Source organism: Mirounga leonina, unplaced genomic scaffold (assembly GCF_011800145.1).
Source record: "Mirounga leonina isolate KUSES-001 unplaced genomic scaffold, KU_Mleo_1.0 Mir_173, whole genome shotgun sequence".
Lineage (NCBI taxonomy): Eukaryota > Metazoa > Chordata > Mammalia > Carnivora > Phocidae > Mirounga > Mirounga leonina.
In genome coordinates, this window is record NW_023270447.1 from 3,357,602 (window position 1) to 3,376,924 (window position 19,323).

The 19,323-nt window shown below is 48.8% G+C and overlaps 1 protein-coding gene across 3 annotated transcripts in view; it reads left to right on the top strand.

Annotated features, from left to right (window-relative positions):
* The window catches only part of SORT1 (sortilin 1), a 65,384-nt gene extending 46,664 nt beyond the window's left edge, over nt 1-18,720 (top strand). For all 3 annotated transcript variants that reach the window (XM_035017847.1, XM_035017848.1, XM_035017849.1), the window contains exons 12-20: nt 4,245-4,347; nt 4,674-4,842; nt 5,411-5,601; nt 7,538-7,727; nt 11,126-11,242; nt 11,847-11,955; nt 13,386-13,492; nt 13,778-13,910; nt 14,128-18,720. In XM_035017847.1, coding sequence (XP_034873738.1) covers nt 4,245-4,347; nt 4,674-4,842; nt 5,411-5,601; nt 7,538-7,727; nt 11,126-11,242; nt 11,847-11,955; nt 13,386-13,492; nt 13,778-13,910; nt 14,128-14,142 — 1,134 coding nt within the window. In that variant the 3' untranslated portion in view covers nt 14,143-18,720. The remainder of the gene's footprint in view (nt 1-4,244; nt 4,348-4,673; nt 4,843-5,410; nt 5,602-7,537; nt 7,728-11,125; nt 11,243-11,846; nt 11,956-13,385; nt 13,493-13,777; nt 13,911-14,127) is intronic.
* Nucleotides 18,721-19,323: the final 603 nt, after the last annotated feature.

A 19,323-nucleotide genomic window follows, 5' to 3' on the forward strand; every position in this document is an offset into this window, starting at 1 on the left:
CTGAGACCTTAGGAATTCTACACGAAGTCATAGGCCGGCCATTCATGAGCAGTGCAAAGCTGCGCCGGCCACAAACAGATGGACGAGAACTTGGCCTTCTCTTCCCCTCTGCCTGGGCTCCACACGGCCAGCGGGCGTGGACGGTGACGCCGCACCAGCGCAGCTATGAAAGCCGGAGCTGACCCTTCTGCGGAGAGGCTAAGAATAGAGATACAAAGGCATTGCTCCAGGAGATCCCAGATTCCAGGAGTGGTGGGTCTTGACAGGCAAGAAAAAAAGAAAAGAGAAACAAGCTTTGTGTCTGGCTCCTGCGGAATTTGAGAGGAGCTGGGGGAAACCCTAGGAGTTTCCTTCAAAAAGTGACAGTGTTGGTTCCCGAGGTCTCCTCAGAATACCTGTGGTGGATAGGCACTCTGCTGTTGTAGGCAGGATTTTGGTTAAGAACCTCAGACAGTGTGAGGTAGTGTACCTGTCCCCCCCCAACACTCTTTCTCCCTTCTCTGTACTCGTAAGTGCTGTGAGGCTCTCTCCCCTCTCCTTTTTTCCCATCCCTCTGCTCTGGCCTCACCTTTAGCCTGGCCACTCTCACACTCCCATGCCTCTCCTCCTCAGTATGCTTCAGGGTTCCCCTTTGCCTGTGAATAAAGTCTTTGCCTCAGACCTGGTGAATGAAGGTCCTCTCCTCCCTGTCAGGATCTTTCCTGCCTTTTCATTGTCATTGTCCTTCTTATCACCAGTATTTTCCTTATTGTAGCCCTCTGCTGCCCCCTGAATACCCTGCATGCGCCCCTGCCGCTTGGCCTTGCCCACGAGATTCCTGGGAAAATTGTGGCTGATTTTCCCACCCCCAAGTCATTAGAATCAGTGGAAATCCTGACCATCCTCCATGCCCATCTTCAGTTAGAATTAATTCTTCGGGGCGCCTGGGTGGCTGAGTCGGTTAAGCGTCTGCCTTCGGCTCAGGTCATGATCCCAGCATCCTGGGATCGAGCCCCATGTCAGGCTCCTTGCTCAGCGGGGAGTCTACTTCTCTCTCTCCCTCTGCTCGTGCTCTCTCTCACTATCTCTCTCTCTCAAATAAATGAATAAGATCTTTCTAAAAAATAGAATTGGGGCGCCTGGGTGGCTCAGTTGGTTAAGCAACTGTCTTCGGCTCAGGTCATGATCCTGGAGTCCCAGGATTGAGTCCCGCATCAGGATCCCTGCTCAGCAGGGGGTCTGCTTCTCTCTCTGACCCTCCTCCCTCTCATGCTCTCTCTCTCTCTCAATAAATAAATAAAAATTTTTTAAAAAATTAAAAAATAAAATAAAAAATAGAATTAATCCTTCCTCTTCATTTCACCAATAGTTTGCTTGAACCTCTTTTTTATTGCAGTAAAATATATAACAGGAACATTTTATCCAATGCAGACCTCTTTTAAAGCATTAACTTTCGGGGCGCCTGGCGTGGCTCAGTTGGTTAAGCGACTGCCTTCGGCTCAGGTCATGGTCCCAGGGTCCTGGGATCGAGTCCCGCATCAGGCTCCCTGCTTCTCCCTCTCCCACTCCCCCTATTTGTGTTCCTTCTCTCACTGTCTCTCTCTCTCTCTGTCAAATAAATAAATAAAATCTTTAAAAAAAAAAACATTAACTTTCATTGTGCTTTATAGCTAAACTGGTTTCTCAGAGATCTCTCTTTCTTTTAAAAAGATTTATTTATTGAGCGCCTGGGTGGCTCAGTTGGTTAAGCAACTGCCTTCGGCTCAGGTCATGATCCTGGAGTCCCAGGATGGAGTCCCGCATCGGGCTCCCTGCTCAGCGGGGAGTCTGCTTCTCCCTCTGACCCTCCACCCTCTCATGCTCTCTCTCTATCATTCTCTCTCTCTCAATAAATAAATAAAAATCTTTCAAAAAAAAAAGATTTATTTATTTGTTTTAAAGTGAGAAAGAGTGCATGCACATGTGGGGAGAGGGGCAGAGGGAGAGAATCTTCAAGCAGACTCACTGCTGAGTGCAGAGCCCCTCCAGTGCTCTATCCTGGAACCCTGAGATCATGACCTGAGGTGAAACCAAGAGTCAGATGCTTAACAGACTGAGCTACCCCAGCGCCCCTCAGAAATCTCTCTTAAAGGTGGGAACTGGGTCTCACTTTGGATCACCACCACATCTTGTACAGTACTTGAAATATTTCAGGTGTTCATCAAGTTTATTTGTGTGGAATCATGCTTTAAATATTGATCAGAGGGGCGCTTAGGTGGCTCAGTCGTTAGGCATCTGCCTTCGGCTCAGGTCATGATCCCAGGGTCCTGGGATCGAGCCCCGCATCGGGCTCCCTGCTCCGCGGGAAGCCTGCTTCTCCCTCTCCCACTCCCCCTGCTTATGTTCCCTCTCTCGCTGTGTCTCTCTCTGTCAAATAAATAAATAAAATCTAAAAAAAAAAGTAAAAATATGGGCGCCTGGGTGGCTCAGTTGTTAAGCATCTGCCTTCGGCTCAGGTCATGTTCCCAGGGTCCTGGGATCGAGCCCCGCATTGGGCTCCTTGCTCTGCGGGGAGCCTGCTTCTCCCTCTTCCACTCCCCCTGCTTGTGTTCCCTCTCTTGCTGTGTCTCTCGCTGTCAAATAAATAAATAAAATCTTTAATAAAATAAAATAAATAAAATAAAATAAAAAGTAAAAATAAAAACAAATAGGGCGCCTGGGTGGCTCAGTTGGTTAAGCGACTGCCTTCGGCTCAGGTCATGATCCTGGAGTCCCAGGATCGAGTCCCGCATCGGGCTCCCTGCTCGGCAGGGAGTCTGCTTCTCCCTCTGACCCTCCTCCCTCTCATGCTCTCTGTATCTCATTCTCTCTGTCTCAAATAAATAAATAAAATCTTTTAAAAAAATAAATAAATAAAAATAAAAACAAATAAATATTGATCAGAGGCTTCGGTATAATGCAGGAATAAAACAAACTAAGACATTGCACATGAGAAAATAATTGCATAATTTGCTCCCAAATATACTAATGCATTTTGGAATCAAGAATATCCTACTGGGACTATAACTCAAAAAAAAAAAACAAACCAAATTAAAAATGGTTAAAGGACTTGAATAGACATTTCTCTAAAGAAAATACACAAATGGGGCTCCTGGGTGGCTCAGTTGGTTAAGCGACTGCCTTCGGCTCAGGTCATGATCCCGGAGTCCCGGGATCAAGTTCCGCCTCAGGCTGCGTGTTCAGCAGGGTGTCTGCTTCTCCCTCTGACCCTACCCCCTCTTGCGCTCTCTCTCTCACTCTCAAATAAATAAATAAAATCTTCAAAAAAAAAAAAAAAAAGAAAATACACAAATGGCCAAAAAGCACATGAAACGATGTTTGACAGCACTAATTATTAAGGAAATGCAAATCAAAGGCACAGGGAGAGATTTCCTCACACACACTAGAATGGCTACTACCAAAAACAAAACAAAATAACATGTGTTGCTAGGGATGTGGAGAAATTAGAATTGTGCACTGTTGGTGGATATGAAAAATAGTGCAGTGACTGGAAAATAGTATGGTGGTTCCTCAAAAAATTAAACGTAGAACTACCACATGATCCAGCAATCCCCCTTCTGGGTATACATCCAAAAGGATTGAAAGCAGGGTCTCGAAGAGCTATTTGTATGCCCATGTGCATAGCAACATAATCCACAAGAGCCAAAAGGTGGAAGCAACCCAAGTGTCCATTGACAGATAAATGGATAAGCCAAATGTGATATATACACGCAGTGGAATAATATTCTGCCTTAAAAAGGCAGGAAATTCTGACACTTGCTACAACATGGTTGAACCCCAAGGACATGCTCAGTGAAATAAGCCAGTCAGAAAAGGACTCACATGGTTCCAGTTCTGTAAGGTACCTAGAATAGTCAAATTCATAGAAACAGAAAGTGGAATGGTGGTTCCCATTCTGGAAGGTCTGGAGGTCTGGGAGGAGGGGGACTGGGAGTTATTGGTTAATGGGTGTAGAGTTTTAATTTTGCAAGATGAAAAAGCTCTGGAGGTGGATGGTGGTGATGGTGACACAACATTGTTAATGAACTTAATCCTACTGAGCTGTACACTTAGACACAAGTGATTAAGATGGTAAATTTTATGGTTTGTGTATTTTACCACAACTTTTTTTTAAAGAGTATCCCACTGAAGTCTGGGTTCAGTTCAAAGCTTCCTTAGAAGGCTCTGTAAGATGAGTAGAAAATTACACCTTTGGTTTTAATCTAAGCTTTGGTTTCTTTTCACAGTGCAGCCTTCATATTCACGCTTCCTACAGCATCTCCCAGAAGCTAAACGTTCCAATGGCCCCACTCTCAGAGCCTAAGGCTGTCGGCATAGTCATTGCCCACGGTAAGCAGCCCTCCCCTCGTCCCCCCGAGAACCGTCAGCTGAGCACACTGAGACTCGGTCGCAGCCTTGAGTTCTGTAAGAAAACCACCATACAGGACTTCTCCCATCCTTCGTAGAGTCTCTTACATGATATTGATACTTCAGGTTTTCCTTAGAGAGAGAAACATGACTTCTCCCTTTCCCAAGTTTTGTGGTTCCTTTTTTCTATTAAAAGAGGCATGATGGGAAATCATCAGAGTAAATTCATTGAAAATTCTTCTCTCGGCGGTAAATCCTCTCTGTTTCATTGCTGATTTTGGCTGATAAGACGGTGGATTGTGTTGCAGGTAGTGTAGGGGATGCCATCTCAGTGATGATCCCGGATGTGTACATATCAGATGATGGGGGTTACTCCTGGGCGAAGATGCTGGAAGGACCCCACTATTACACCATCCTGGATTCCGGAGGCATCATTGTGGCCATTGAGCACAGCAGCCGCCCTATCAATGTGATTAAGTATGCATGAGCTCCGCTCCCCCGCTCTATCGGCAGAGAGGGCAGCTGTGGGACGCTTTTTGGTTGTGGGGCGGATCCGCGGGGTGGGGGGCTGCTTACAGACCCTGACTCAGATGTGTGCATTCTACAGAACTGTAGGGATCGTTCTTGGAGGGATTGCAACCCACATTCATGGCTGTGCTTTTTCTTCTGACTTCCTCTAGCTAACACTTCCTGTCACTTCTTAAAAATATTCTTCTCTCCACAAGAATCTTACAGAAGTGTTTAAGCACTTTGGATGGAAGATGACTCCTTAAGTATAAGTTATATAAAATAATTTGTTTGTTTAGAAGTCCATTTTTTCCTGTGAAAAATTTTATGAAGGCATTTTCTTCTGTACTCTTTGAATGAATCCCTTTTACCTACCCTTTTAACTGTAGGCATTAAAAATTGATACAATCATCAGTCAGTAAGCCATCCCTAAATCTGAGGGTTTTCTCTGGTTTGGGACCAGACAGCTAGAGTGGTCTCCTGATACTGCCGTACGTGTGGATCGTCTGTCACAGTTGTCCTCTGACTGCGGTTTCAGGTTCTCCACAGACGAGGGTCAGTGCTGGCAGACCTACACGTTCACCAGGGAGCCCATCTACTTTACCGGCCTGGCCTCAGAACCTGGAGCTCGGTCCATGAATATCAGCATTTGGGGTTTCACAGAATCTTTCCTGACTCGCCAGTGGGTCTCCTACACCATTGATTTTAAAGATGTCCTTGAAAGGAACTGTGAGTACCTCCTTTGACATTTTCTACCAGAAACTTATAAGCCCATTTTTCTAAGTAACCAATTCAATTTCATTTCTTTTAGCTGGAATAAGAAACTGCATAGGAAAAAGGGTTGAAGAATGTTCCATGTGGGTAATCAGGCAATGGAATGGTATCAGAAATGCCACTTCCCTCTTTGGACTAGCACAAATGAGGACCACATGTGTGATTTAAATTATTCTATCAGCTTCATTATAGGAGTAGAAGAGGTGAAATCCACTTTAATAATAATATAATTCTCTTAACATATCCAAAGTATTGTCATTTCAACATGTAAGCAATATTAAGAGTTATCAATGAAATATTTTGTATTTTATATTTCTCCTCTAAGACTTCAAAATCCAGTGTATATTTGACACTTACCCTTGTAGTAAATCTCAATTCAGACCAGCCGTAAGTGGGTAGGGCCCTCACATAGGGTAGCTTCATACTGTTGGAGCTCTGTAAAGTTTTAGGGGACTTCTTTCTGCTTGTAAGGATAATGCATGCTTGCATTTGTCTAAAATTATTTCATGACATTTCAGGGGTTTTCACCCTTGATTATAGAAGAACCGTAAAGAGAAAGCTTTAGAGGAAAGTGTGTTGCAAAGAGCAACTGACTGATTGTGTCCCTTATCAAAACGTTGACGTGAAAAGAAAAAAAAAAACAACAGAAAACGTTGAAGTAAGAAAGTTTTCACGCAGAATTTTGGCTTGAATGTCACGGTGAGGCTCTAAAATGGCAACTGGGTAAGCATGGCGCCCACACTGACCGTTTCAGAGTTCTGTGACTTCAGGCTGGAAGGCATGTTAAAGACACAGAAAACGGCTTCAGAAAAGGAGGTAAAAAGAATCCCAAGCAAACCCAGGCCCCAGTACCAAAGATGCTGACAATTTACTGAAAAATATGGAGGATAAAATAGAAAACTAGAGAAAAGGCCCCTGCCCTGCGAGCTGCAGTTTCTTGTTGGTGTGCTCTGACAAAAGACTTGAGGTTTCAAGTCCCTGTGGTTGAATTGGGGTCCTGTTATTCGAGTGTGTGGTGGGTCAGTTTCCTCAGAAGGTTAGTTCAGTGACTCCTGGAGGAAGCAGAGCACTCCGTTTGGACCTTACTTTTCTACAGGGTGTTTAAATATGATTTAATACCCGAGAGTCATCATTATCCAGATTCATCAAGTAGGCTGTAAAGGAGCTGGCTTATGAGTTTTCCCCTCGTAAGGCAGCTCCGCAGTTATCCCTAAAGTTTAACGCCATTGAAAGATTTGGTAAGCCCCTGCTTCTTAACAGGCTCCATGCTGGTCTTCAGATTCCAAGGGATAAAAACCTAATCCACAGTCTTTAGGCCGTAGCCTTTGAGTCATTTTTCCAGGAGTGGGTGATACGACTTACGAAGCCAGACTGACTGTCATCACCAGTCTACTTGAAAGCCAGTCGACTAGAGTAAAAAGTCTAGAAAGAGATGGTCTTCCCTTCTGTTTGAGGCAAGCTAACCCTTGGTGAAATTGAACCCATGCTTTTGGCTAACTGGTATCCTGTCCTAAAAGGAAGCCCCTGGTCGCTTACCTGTGGCAGCCCCTGCTGACCAAGGGCACAGGTGCACAAGAGCTGGAGAGAGCAGCCCCTCTGCTCGGAAGGAAGCTTAGAGCTGCTCCATCCAGCTGCCCACTTTGGAACAAATAAGGTTCTTCCTAATACTCAAACGGGCGGTGAGACGCAAAGAACCCTCCTTGGCATGAGGAGATGCCAGCGGCTAGTAGGCGCCAAGTCCTGCAACTTTTGTCTGCAGTTCCCAGATGAAGCAGCAGCATGAGTCAGACATCCCCGTTTCCCCTCCTCGTTCTGCTCTCCGCCCGGCAGCCGCCTCGCGCGCGTGGCTGCGGGGCCAGGTGGGGACCTGGACAGCCTGTCTTCTCTTTAGGTGAGGAGAAGGACTATACCATATGGCTGGCTCACTCCGCCGACCCTGGAGATTATGGAGATGGCTGCATCTTGGGCTACAAGGAACAGTACCTGCGGCTTCGCAAGTCGTCCGTCTGCCAGAATGGTCGGGATTATGTGGTGACCAAGCAGCCGTCCGTCTGTCCCTGCTCCCTGGAGGACTTCCTCTGGTATCCGTGTCCCTCAGATCCCTGTTAGCCCCTTGGCTGTGCGGGAGGAGGTGAAAGGCAGCTGTCCTATAGGGCTTTCTGCCCCGAGGGCGGAGAGCTACTGCTGCTTCCTGAGGAGATGGAGGCACAGAGAAGGGATCCAGAGGGATTAGTAATGGGACAGGTGAGCTATCACACCAGGCAGTCAGTTGTTGGACAGGCCGGTGACAACCCCCAGGAATCCTGGCCTGCCAGCAAGGGGGAGAGGTGTATAAGGAGGAAGAGAACTCAGAAACCCAGAGAGGAGGCAATAGGGAAGAAATCCCCAGGAAAGGCAGTGCAGGAGCCGGGAGGAGGCTGGACTTCCGTGTGCTCACTAAACACTGACAGCCTGAGTTCAGCAGGTAGGGCACTAGGTTTCAGATTGTCTGTAAGACTGAAGGCAGAGTGCGGTTCTGTCCTGAGACAGGAGGGGACATCGGGGTACTGAGGATCCAGATGTCCCATCAAATCTAGAGGCCATCGAGGTGGACTCCCTCGAGTTCAGGACCATCTGGGCTGCAGGGTCAGGTGCACGGCCGGCATGGAGTTAGTGGATTGTCTAAGGGCAAGGCTGTCCCCAGGTCTCCAAGCGGGATACTGCTTCCTGTGACAGCCAGTAATCTTATGGAACTCGTTTCTTGCAAAACACACTGGCAGGAAGTAAAGGTGCATCCTGGAGGATCTGGAAAAGAATGCAGACAGACAGCGGTCGTGTCCTCTCACATGACATTCTGTAGACCTGGGAATATGGGACTGACGACCCCCCAGGCTGATGGGCGTGCCCCCCCCCACCGTGTGGCTCACATGTGCATGTGGAATGGGCCGGGGTGCCCCCCTCTGTGTTTCCATGGGGAACGGGATCCCTCTGATGGCTGTGGGGTCAGTCTAGGGCTAGAGCTTGTTGACACTGTGACACTCCAGTGGGCTGTCTTCACCCTAGATGGCGCACAGACTGGGCTCTTAACTACCCGGCCTTCTGCTTTCCAGACCCGATGTGCTTCGTCAGAGCTGCGGCCATTGTACATGGGGCTTCCTCTGCCCGGGGAGTCTTCCCACATTCCCTGCTCGGGCCCCAGGCTTGGGGGATTCCTGCTTGGCCTTTAGTACTTAGCTCACTTCTCCCCTCCGGAAAGCCTTCCCCAGCTTTCCCTCATCTGGGCTCCTGCAGGACGCCTGTTGCTGTTTTGGTTATCGTGGACAGATTTGGCTCTGCCATTACACTCCCGACTCCTCAAGGGCATATTATATTTGATAATCACGTCGTAGTCACGCTAGCCCCTGACATTTACCGAGCGCTCTCTCTGTGCCAGGCACTGTCCTGAGCCGTTTACGTTTACCCCCAGCAGCCCTCTGAGATAGGGACGGTTGCCATTCCCATCTCACCAAGGGAGGAACAAAGGTTCAGGGAGGTCGTCACTCCCTTGGCTGCAGCGGCTCAGCTGGAAGCTCGGCCCCGGAGCCTGCACGCTGTACCGCCCGTGCTTGAGAAATGTGTAATTGTGAGTAGGAAGGGCACTTCCCCAACAGGTGGGATCGCATACCTAAGATTTTCACCAGAACTTTCCCCCCGTTGGAAGGGTGGTGTCTTCGGCATCTTTTGTTCTCTTACCCTGCTCCCTGTGTCTTTGCCAGAACAACCCTGAAGCACGAGCAGCATCCTTGTGTCCCCCACATGTCTGTTGCATACTTGCTGCATGCAGGGCAGTGCAGAGTGACAATGGAAAGTTTGTTCTTGCCGCTCCTGGTCAGACGCACAGACTTAGGCTGTGAAACGGTGCCTTGGGGATTTAGAGAAGGGAAAGGCCATCCCATCGAGAGCTGAAAGGAGGTGGCTCAGAGAAGGCTTTGTGGAGGAGGTAGCATTTGAGCTGAGCGCTAGGACTTGACCTTGCACATCTGGGAAGAAACAAGTCGTTAAAACCAGTGGTCCTGTGCGAGCGCAGATACCCACCAGCGTGCTCAGGAAGGGTGTGCTGGGAGATAGGCTGTGAGGGGAAGTCGCAGTGGTTGCGATAAAGAGGCGAGCAGGGTGCAGATGGGGCAGGCCCAGACTGACTTTTCAGCTCAGATAGTGGAAGGAAGGTAGTGCCGTGGACAGACACAGGGAAATGATGGGAGAGCCTGCCTCGAAAGAGAATACATGATGTGTTTTGTATGCTTTATTTATTTGAGGTTCTGTCAGCAGATGTAGGTGCTGACATCCAGCAGGTACTTGGAAACGTAGGATCACAGCTCAAGAGAGGTAAAACCTGGAAGTTTTAGCTGCAACAAATAGTTAAGCTCACGAAGGGAGAACAGATAGAGGGTAAGAGAACAAACTGCAGATGGGGGCAAGGGTCTGCGTTTCCAGGTTAGGAAGATGGAGGCGCAGACCGTGCGGAGAGGAGCAGGTGAGCGCAGCTTTGCGGGGGTGTGGGCAGGCGCAGGCAGCGCGTTAGGTGCCACAGCAGAGGCCAGGCTGGAGAGGGCCCCCCAAGGTTGCGAGACTAGCGTGTCCCAGGGGCCTCAGACGTTCGTCTCCAATGTCAAAGAGGGGGTTCAAGCCAAAACGCACAGAATAAAAAGTAAACGAGTATAACAGAACGAGTACAAAATATACGAAATATTCTTTTAAGAAGTTTGGCCAGTGAAGAAGAAGAGGGAGAAGGAAGAGGATATGCACAGGCTAAGGAGAAGCCCCCAGGTGAGTGGGCCTGATGGTCCCTCCACACGGTCAGCCAAGCAAGGTCCCTGGGCAGTCAGAGGGATGGGCCAAGGATGCTCACGTAGGGGGTCAGCCTTGGAGAGGAGGCAGCGTGTTATTTCTTGGGGGAAGCAGAGAAAGGAGAGCCGATGAGAAGCACTGTGGAGAGACGATAGGATGGAGGGCAGGACAGGCATTCACACTGGAGACAAGGATCATCTAAGAAGCTAAGAGGGACAGAAATGGGGCAGGTAGGAAAGATTTGACATACACCCTAGGGTACACCACCAGAGAACATAACAGTGAGTGAGTTGAAGGTAAATAAAAAGATGACTAAGCGCTGTGGGTTTAGATCTGTCACTGGTGCCACTGCTTCTCAGTGTCTTAGTTCTCAGTGCGCGAGTCCCCACCCTGCTGCCGTCGGTCCCTTCCTGGAGCCGCTGCTGTCTGGGCAGGGCTCCTTGCTACCGAGTCCCAAGTCCACTGGCCTGCTCCATAAGCCCCTGGTCCCCCAGTTAAACCTTCTCCATGTCTGTCCTCCTAAGTGGACCTTCGTTACAGATGACACTGAGCTGCTTCCGTGCGACCAGACTAGAATATTAATCTGCCCCTGCCCCACATAAAACCTTCATTACTAGTCACTTCACTGTCTTTCAGCAACTCTGAAAGATACTTTATTTGCTGACTCTTACAGTGATTTTGGCTACTTCCGTCCAGAAAATGACTCCAAATGTGTGGAACAGCCAGAACTGAAGGGCCACGATCTGGAATTTTGTCTGTACGGCAGAGAGGAGCACCTGACGACAAATGGGTGAGGCGGCTCTCCTCCTGAATCGAGACAGGCATGTCCTCACCGTGCAGAGTGAGCCCCCACTCACAGCACCCCACGCCTCCGTGCAGGCAGTCTTCTAGAGCATGCTAGGAAAATACTATCTAACAGAACTTTCTGTGGCGCCAGAAATGCCCTCTCACCTGCTGTGTCTGATATGGTAGCCAGTACCCTGTGTGGCAACTGAGGCGCTGACCTAATTTTACGTAGTTTAAATGTCAGTAGCCACTGTATTAGGCAGTGCCGCTCTGGAGGGGACACAGGACCCCCCTCCGACAAATACTCCCCCTTCCCATTTTTGTACCATGTGTTAACGTGCTTTCTTTGGGCCAGTTCTCTGGCCCCATCTCTTAAGGCAGAAAGGTGGGCATGCCTCTGCCCCAAGGCCAGGGATGCTTGGTCTGTTCAAGGCCTGAAACTACACAAAACATCCCCAAAACATTCCTGTGGCTCTCCCCTCAGGCCTGAAAAGTGGTGGAAGTTTGAGAAGCTTTTCTGCAGCTTTTCAAATCTTGTTTTCAGGAACGAAGCAAGAATCCAGGAATACACCTAATGGTCTGATAACAAATTGTCTCTGCCTTTTCAGGTACCGAAAAATTCCAGGAGACAGATGCCAAGGTGGTGTGAATCCAGTCCGAGAAGTAAAAGACTTGAAAAAGAAATGCACAAGCAACTTTCTGAGTCCTGAAAAGCAGGTATGCTAAAGTAGATCTGGTTTAGGTACCAGTGGGATTTCGTGTTCTGCCAGGAACAAAGGGACAGCATTAAGAATTTTATTACTGAATACAAAGTGGCCAGACTACTTCGGGCAGGCTTCGCTGTGCACAGGAAACCATTAAGATGGAGGATGGGTCACACACGATGATACACTCCCTACTAAAAACTTTTTCATTGGGGGAACAAAGTAGAATTCCATAAAATTGTTCCGAATCTTGGGAGCATCGGGTTGAGGACATTTCTGGGGCTGAGAGTCATTTACGGAAAAGACTTGAAGTTGGGCGGTAAAGGGTGGGAAGAGAGGAGCTCTGGGCCATCGTTCAGGTGGGCTCTGGCCTGAGTCACGCCGACTGCATTCATACTGGACAACTGAACTATGATAGCAATGGGTTTGTGATGTGGGAGCAAGTTACGGGGCTGATTACAGCTCTGTAGTACTGAACTGTCTGGCGAGGATGTGGAAAGTGGTGAAGAGGAAACCTCTTGATAAAGAAGCACTGGACCAGCAGTGTGGTTGGGGCAGTCAGCTGTGGGCCCCAGTTTCCTAATCCATAAAATGGGAGCTGGACAATCCGCCGTCCCCTCCTCTCTGGCCTTCTAAGGGATGAGGGCCTGACATGGGCGGGATTAGGAAGGTAGCGGGAGCAGAATGTGTGGGTGTGTGTCCTTGTCAGGGGGCAAGTTCCCTCTTCTCTGCACCCGACCCTGCACTCCTGGTGGCTGTCCTCAGAATGTGTGTGTGTGTGTGTGTGTGTGTGTGTGTGTGTGTGTGTGACTGCACAGGACTCCCGCGCCCAGGGACACAGCGTGTCCCAGAACCCAGGTCTGCCTCCTCTTGAATTCATTGAAAACACACTCCCTATCTCCCACCCTACAGCAGGTTAGGTCCCACTCCAACAATGATATGAAAAGGCTTATTTGTAAAAACACGCCAGAAATGAAGTAAAAACAAGAGTCTTTGTGTTGCACGATGTCCTACCTGATCCGGCTTTGGCCCAGCTCCTTCCCAGGTGCTGGCCCTGTTCCAGATTTGTTCGGCCCACTGTTCTCATGCTCTCCCTTTCCTGCCACACCCCTAAGTGCTCCACGGCTCCATACGACTAGCAGAGAACAGCCTCAATTGCTATTTGACCTAGGTCGCTGCCAAGGCTCCCAGGGTAACCCGGGCAGTAGAGCCCCTGAGTTTGGACCATTCTGGCAGCTTCGGGGCAGCCGACGTTCTGGTTCCCCTCCGCTATCAGTGATGCGCTCCTGGTAGCACCGAGACGGTCCATTGAGGGGGCTGGGAAAGCACGAGGGGCCTGGAGACTGCAGACCATTCACTGAGAAACCAGGGGAAGGAGCAGCCTCATGGAGCTCAGTCCTAGAACGTGCACACCTGAAACTGTCTGTGTTTTAATTTGTCGAGAACTCCAAGTCAAACTCTGTTCCGATCATCCTGGCCACCGTGGGATTGATGCTGGTCACAGTCGTAGCAGGGGTGCTCATTGTGAAGAAGTACGTCTGTGGCGGAAGGTAAGGAGCATGGAAGGCGGTCAGAGGTACTGAACTCCAGCCACAGAGTCAGCCCAGGGCGTGTGGTTGAGTCGGCCCTTAGCAAAAACTGGCTAGTTGAAGTGCTGCTCCTGCAGCATCGAGCCCAGAACTTCTCCAGGCTTCTGTCTGCCAGATGCCAGCTATGGGCTGTGCTGCCGTGTGTGGGACTCATGCTGTGAGGGTATACAACTCAGAAGGCCCACAGTGCTGTCAGAGTCGCGTGCCTGCTCGCCGCGTGAGGGTCACGGAGGTTTCCCTCCCCAGGTTCCTGGTGCATCGCTACTCTGTGTTGCAGCAGCATGCAGAGGCCAACGGTGTGGACGGCGTGGACGGCGTGGACGCCCTGGACACGGCCTCCCACGCTCGTAAGAGTGGCTATCACGACGACTCAGACGAGGTGAGGCCATGTCTTCTTGAGGGGTGGTCCGGAAGTACAAGAAAAGAGTGTTTCTTTCCCTGATCGTAATCAAGATCCGATTGAGGCGGAGGAGGGTGTGAGCCAGGAGCAGGCACTGAATGACTGTAAGAGTTGGCCTGCCCGGAAACCAGGCCGTAACTTTCAAAAGAGGAATTTTTTAGTGTGCAAATAATATGGTCTCTGTTTCTCTTCCCAGGACCTCCTGGAATAGCTCCTCAAAGGAGCTGGGACCAAGCACAGATGATGGAACCGCAGGACCTCTCACACGGCCGACTTGGGGGAATAAATTTCCCGTTGCGAGGGGCCCAGCTCTGTTTCTGCTGCTTCCACCAAAGCCAAAAGGATCTGCGCTGAAGACATGCAGGGGGGTGGGGACCCTAAACACTCTCACGATGGGCTCTGAGAAGGGGGGGGAACTAAATTCTTTAACTTTTTATTTCAAGTTCTGTCTTTTTGCAAAGTATGGGTTCTTTTGGTTTTGTTTTTGTTTAGTAAGGGAAATGAAATGGGATTGGAAGGGAACGTTTCACTAACCCCCCTCTTGCATGTTTTGCATGGCGCCTGCCCCCAGGGCCCCAGGGCACCTGCCAACCCCAGCATCAACTCTCACAAAGTACTCGGTGCTGTCCCCGGGCTCTGCTGGCCACGCGAAGCAGCTGCTGAGAGGGACTCGACGGGGACTCGGGGCTGCAATGACTGGCCTGGCCTGGCGGCCTTTCCCCAGCCAGGGCCAGCCCTGCCCCAAGAACGCTGCACGCCAGCCCCTCACACACACGCCGCCTTCCTTGCTTGCTTTTTTGGGGACCATAGACGACAGTGGTGTCTCTTCCCCCCCACCCCACCCCCATTTAATTAGGCAATACCCTTGTTAATTGCCCTTTGGCAATTGACTTAACCATGTGCTTCCAAGACACTAAATCAGGAAAACTTAAAGGACACTATTTTTAACTTGGGGCAGGAAGAAGGGAGCAGCAGGGACTTGACTAGATTTAGCACCTATTAAAGGACAAATTTTTGCTTCTTCCAAGATCTTTCCAGCCATGCTTTGTGTTTGTGCCAGTGGACTTGCTCAAGGACAGGGTTAGGGCTTGCCCTGGATGTCTGCCCAGGCCGAGTGGTGTCTCTGCTGGAGCCGAGGGAGGGTGCCCGGGGTGGCCCCTGAGGACCGAACATCACAGTCTTCCATGTCCTCTGCCACCTGTGGGCACGGTGGTGAATCCTTAGGACGGCCGCTTACTTGCTTGCTTCCTCTTGGACTGCTGTTGTATGCGGAGCCAGGGCTAGACATGTTTTCAGATTTATAGGCTGTTTTTTAAAAATCAGGATTTTATTACCAGGCTCTCCTCCTCATCCATTTTTCCCAGCTTGGCCAAGTAATTTGTTGGCAGGAAACTTTTGGCGGAACCAACTGAAAACACACGTCCAGTGTAGGTGATGTTTTACGTGATGCATTAAGTTCATACTTTAAGGAAGTTTTCCATTGGACATTCTTTCAATCAAGTTAACAATAGAATGTGGTGAGGTTGATTTTTGGGTGGCCACACAGTAATGGAAAGCTGCAATAATTCATTTTAATACAGCTTGAATATTTGCTATCCAGGAATGTAGTATAGTACATTTTTGGTCTTAGCGTCCCTACTGTGCTGGCCACAGATTCTCCCAGTAATTATGGTTGGGACATTCTTTGGTAACTGCCATTTTGCTGCTAGTTCATTTTATGGCTATAAAGTCACAAAAAAGTAAACGTGCCAAATCAACTTTTGTCAGAATGCGTGAGCAGATGGCTGCATTCTCTCCTCCCCAGAATGGATTAGCAACAGCAGGGAAAGTGGGAGAGGGGGTGGATGGAGAAGGTTAGAGACTTCGAAGCTTGCAGCTGAACTAAATGAGTCAGGGAGCTTCAGTTGGGAAATAAAGCTAGGACAGTTTTTGTGAGGAGAATTCGTATTTGTTCGAGCCAGAGAGCACTGGTCTTTTAGGAAAAGCTCATTCATTTTGCAGTTTTTAAATTTAAAAAAATTCCAAAGATAGACCAGCTCACAAATGATAAAGCGTCAGTCTTTCTCCCGGACACCCTCACCTCCTGCCCAAAGTGATTTTGATGCCCAGCCAAGACCCACTTCTGCTGCACACCTTCTCCCGGGGTAGATGTGCCCGTATGTGGTCATTCTCTGATTTGTTTTAGGATGTAGGAAAGTTAATCTTCTCTAATGAGGTGAGAGCGCTGTGCTTCTAAGGGTATCTGGGATTTCTGTAGAACTTGGCAGTTTTCCGAGCACTTTCTCTTGGCATTATGTCCCTGGAAACTTACAACATTGTCGGTGAGACTTTCTCTTTGAAGGCAGGGGTTTGTCCCCATTTTTCAGGAGACGGAGCTGAGGTACAAAAAGTGAGTAAATTGTCCAGGTCCCTGTGTGCATCGTGGGCAATGCTGGTCGGCTGTCTTTGGAGCTTTTCAACGTTTTTATGCGTGCAGGTGCTACAGGCCTGGAGCAGGCGGGGCTCCTTGCATACGGAGTCCTCACTGTCCTTTAGGATAGGGGTCGGTCGCTGGCATCTCTGTGGGAGCAGTAGGGAGCGCCTCTTTGCCACCGTGGTAAACAGAAAATTTTATTCTTTTTTTCATGGCTGAAAAAGAAAAATTAATGGTAATTTTGAATATGTGTTTAGAAACTGCCCCTCACCTAGTTGCGGGAGTGAGCTCTCCCTTGATGAGCCACCCTTCTCCCTTCTTGTTTTCTCGTCCTCGTCTGGCTGGCTGGCTGGCTCGGTTGTTTGGAGGACTGCTAACAAGCCTGGCTCCCCCCCTTCATTGGCTAGTTAGCTTCCTATCTCCGCCTGCTCACTCACAAATGTATGTCCTCAGCCGGAGAGTATAACCGCCTCAATCCATGACAGCTTCGAAGAGAAAACAATCTTTAATTTGTTCTACTGACGTTAGGTTAGGAGCATTATCTTTGAAAGTAAAGTGTAGCTTATCATTGTATAAAATCTCAGGCTTGATGGTAGGAGAAAAGATGATTTCTGGAGGTCTTAGCGATAGGATTGAGCACTGTAAGATAGGTTGGACATAGCAGTCTCCAGTGGTCTGAGCTTTTAGATCCAGGTGGAGAACTCACCATCCCTCACCTGTGACGGGCATCTTGGAACTAAGGGGGCTTTCGGTTTTTAACGACTCTAGAGGCCAGGGTACATGCACCTGGGCTGGTATTTGAATGGGGCACCACTTAGGAGAAGAAAAATGTCTGGAGGGTTCTGGCTGTTCTAAGCTGGGCTCAGGAGATTCAATAGATTAGCCATAACTGAAATTGAGAATTTGGCATCTGCCTCTGAGTAGGCTTTCTGGTGTATACCTCTCTAATTCCTAGGTTTGCCTCTGGGCCTCTCCATGTCCAAGCTGGCCTTTCGTCCCTGACACCTTGGTACCAGGCTGGCCACCTCCAGCCCGTGCGCTGGCTCTCTAAGCCACAGCTGGTTCTCCCATGGCCTTGGTCACAGGGCCCGGATACAGAGAGGAGTGCAGGGTGGCGGGGCTGGCCGAAGTTTCGGTCAGTTCTCTATGTTCTAGGCTAATCCTCCAAGTAGAAAGGTCCTTTTATCCTCCGGGAGAGCCCTAAAGAACCCTGCCTCTATACTCAGTGGTTTGGAGCTCTTCCTGCTCATTGTTGGTACATCCTCCTCGCCCCATAGGAAGCCTGGATACTTGGAACTGCTAAAATCGGAGATTCAGCTTTTCAACTTTGCTACTTATCTGGCCTCAAGCAGGGAGGTAAACATGGACTTAAATGTCCTTTGAACAAAACCAAAGTGTAAGATGTGCCGCATGACGGAGTGCTAGGGAGGGCCAGACCTTCAGCGTTGGCCTTCAGCAGGTGCCAGACGTTCTGTTTCATCTGCCACCCATGTGCCCAGCAGCTCTGGGAGCACCGTCCTGCCTGAGCAGAGCTGGGCCTTGCCCTCATGGAGGCCAGTTGACATAGCAAGAGCATGTTGATTGCTTGGTTATGTTGCATTATAACAATAAGAGTCAGAACATTAATTTGAAACTGTCTTCAAAAACTTGCTGTATGCATTTTTTCACACCAGTACATTCTTAAGCATCCTTGTTTATATAGAATAACAAACTAATCTGTACCTTTATATATATATGTACATATATACATGTATAATCTGTATAGTGTACAAGTTAATGATTTATTGATATGTCCCAAATCTTTCATGCAGTCCTCATCCTCCGCATGCCCTCAGTTTGTGGTCGGGTGACCTGAATGTTCCCCGATGATCCTGCCCACCTCCCGTGTTTGGACGTCTAGGGAAGGAGGGTTTTGGTCGTACCCTCCTTATCCTCATGCACAGAAATGCTCAGGGTCCCCATGTGCCTGTTGTTCAGCCCTCTCTCGTCTCTCGTTCCCTTTCTGAGCATGTGGTCCCTCCCTGCCCTGTAACTTCTCTGCCCCTCCCCCAGCTTTGGGACAGCTGCCTTCCTACTGAAGTGTAAAGCAGTACTAACATCATTACTGCATGTGCACTAAGAACCCAAGTCTTCTGTTCCCTTGGGACAGAAAATTGCATGTGGGGTGGGATAATCAAGTTTCAGTGACCCATGTCAGTTACACAACAAAGCCAGACCCCATAGCAAAATTCCACAAAATGGAAATCAAACTTAAATTTCTTTATTAGCATTGTGTAAATAAATCTGGATGTGTTTAACTTTGTACTGGTAATTTTCTGTATATTTGCAATATTTGGGTTAGAAATAAAACAGACTGGACTTTGTTACCTCACCTATCGAAATGACTAAGCTACAGTTTGTTACCATGATAGATTTCCCAGTGTTTCTAGCTTCAGAAATCAAACTCCAGCAACCAGAGAATAAGCCAGGTAAAGAGCCAGGACTGCCTTGGTAGCATGAGAAGTATTAGGTAAGTTGTGGGGGAAAACTTAGTTTTTCTTGTTCTTTACGCCCGTAAAGGTCTACTTCCCATGGGTATTTGTAGCACCAGCTTCCCCGTTCTTACCCCACACGCCCTCTCAGGGTGTGAGTGCTACCCACTTCCTCTGGACACAGGGGCATAGAGTGATTGTCCCAAAATAGCTGTTCCCTCAGGCAGGTTTGACAAGTGACAACACTGAAAGCTTAAGTTCAGTACGTTCCCAGCTGCCTCTCTTAGATTTCTCTTGCGGCTCTTGCTCATAGTCCTGCCTGGTCCATTTCATTGAAGGACCTTTCAAAGAGTTGTGGCTTTCCTTTCTCCCCAAATATTTCTTTTAGGAGAGGTTCCCGTCCTCCCTTGAGCCTTTAGCCAAGCCTTGAAGACTGCTTCTCAGCCTGCCATCCTGGAGGACATTTCGAATGAATACTTACTCTGACATCATGATCTGAAGACGACAA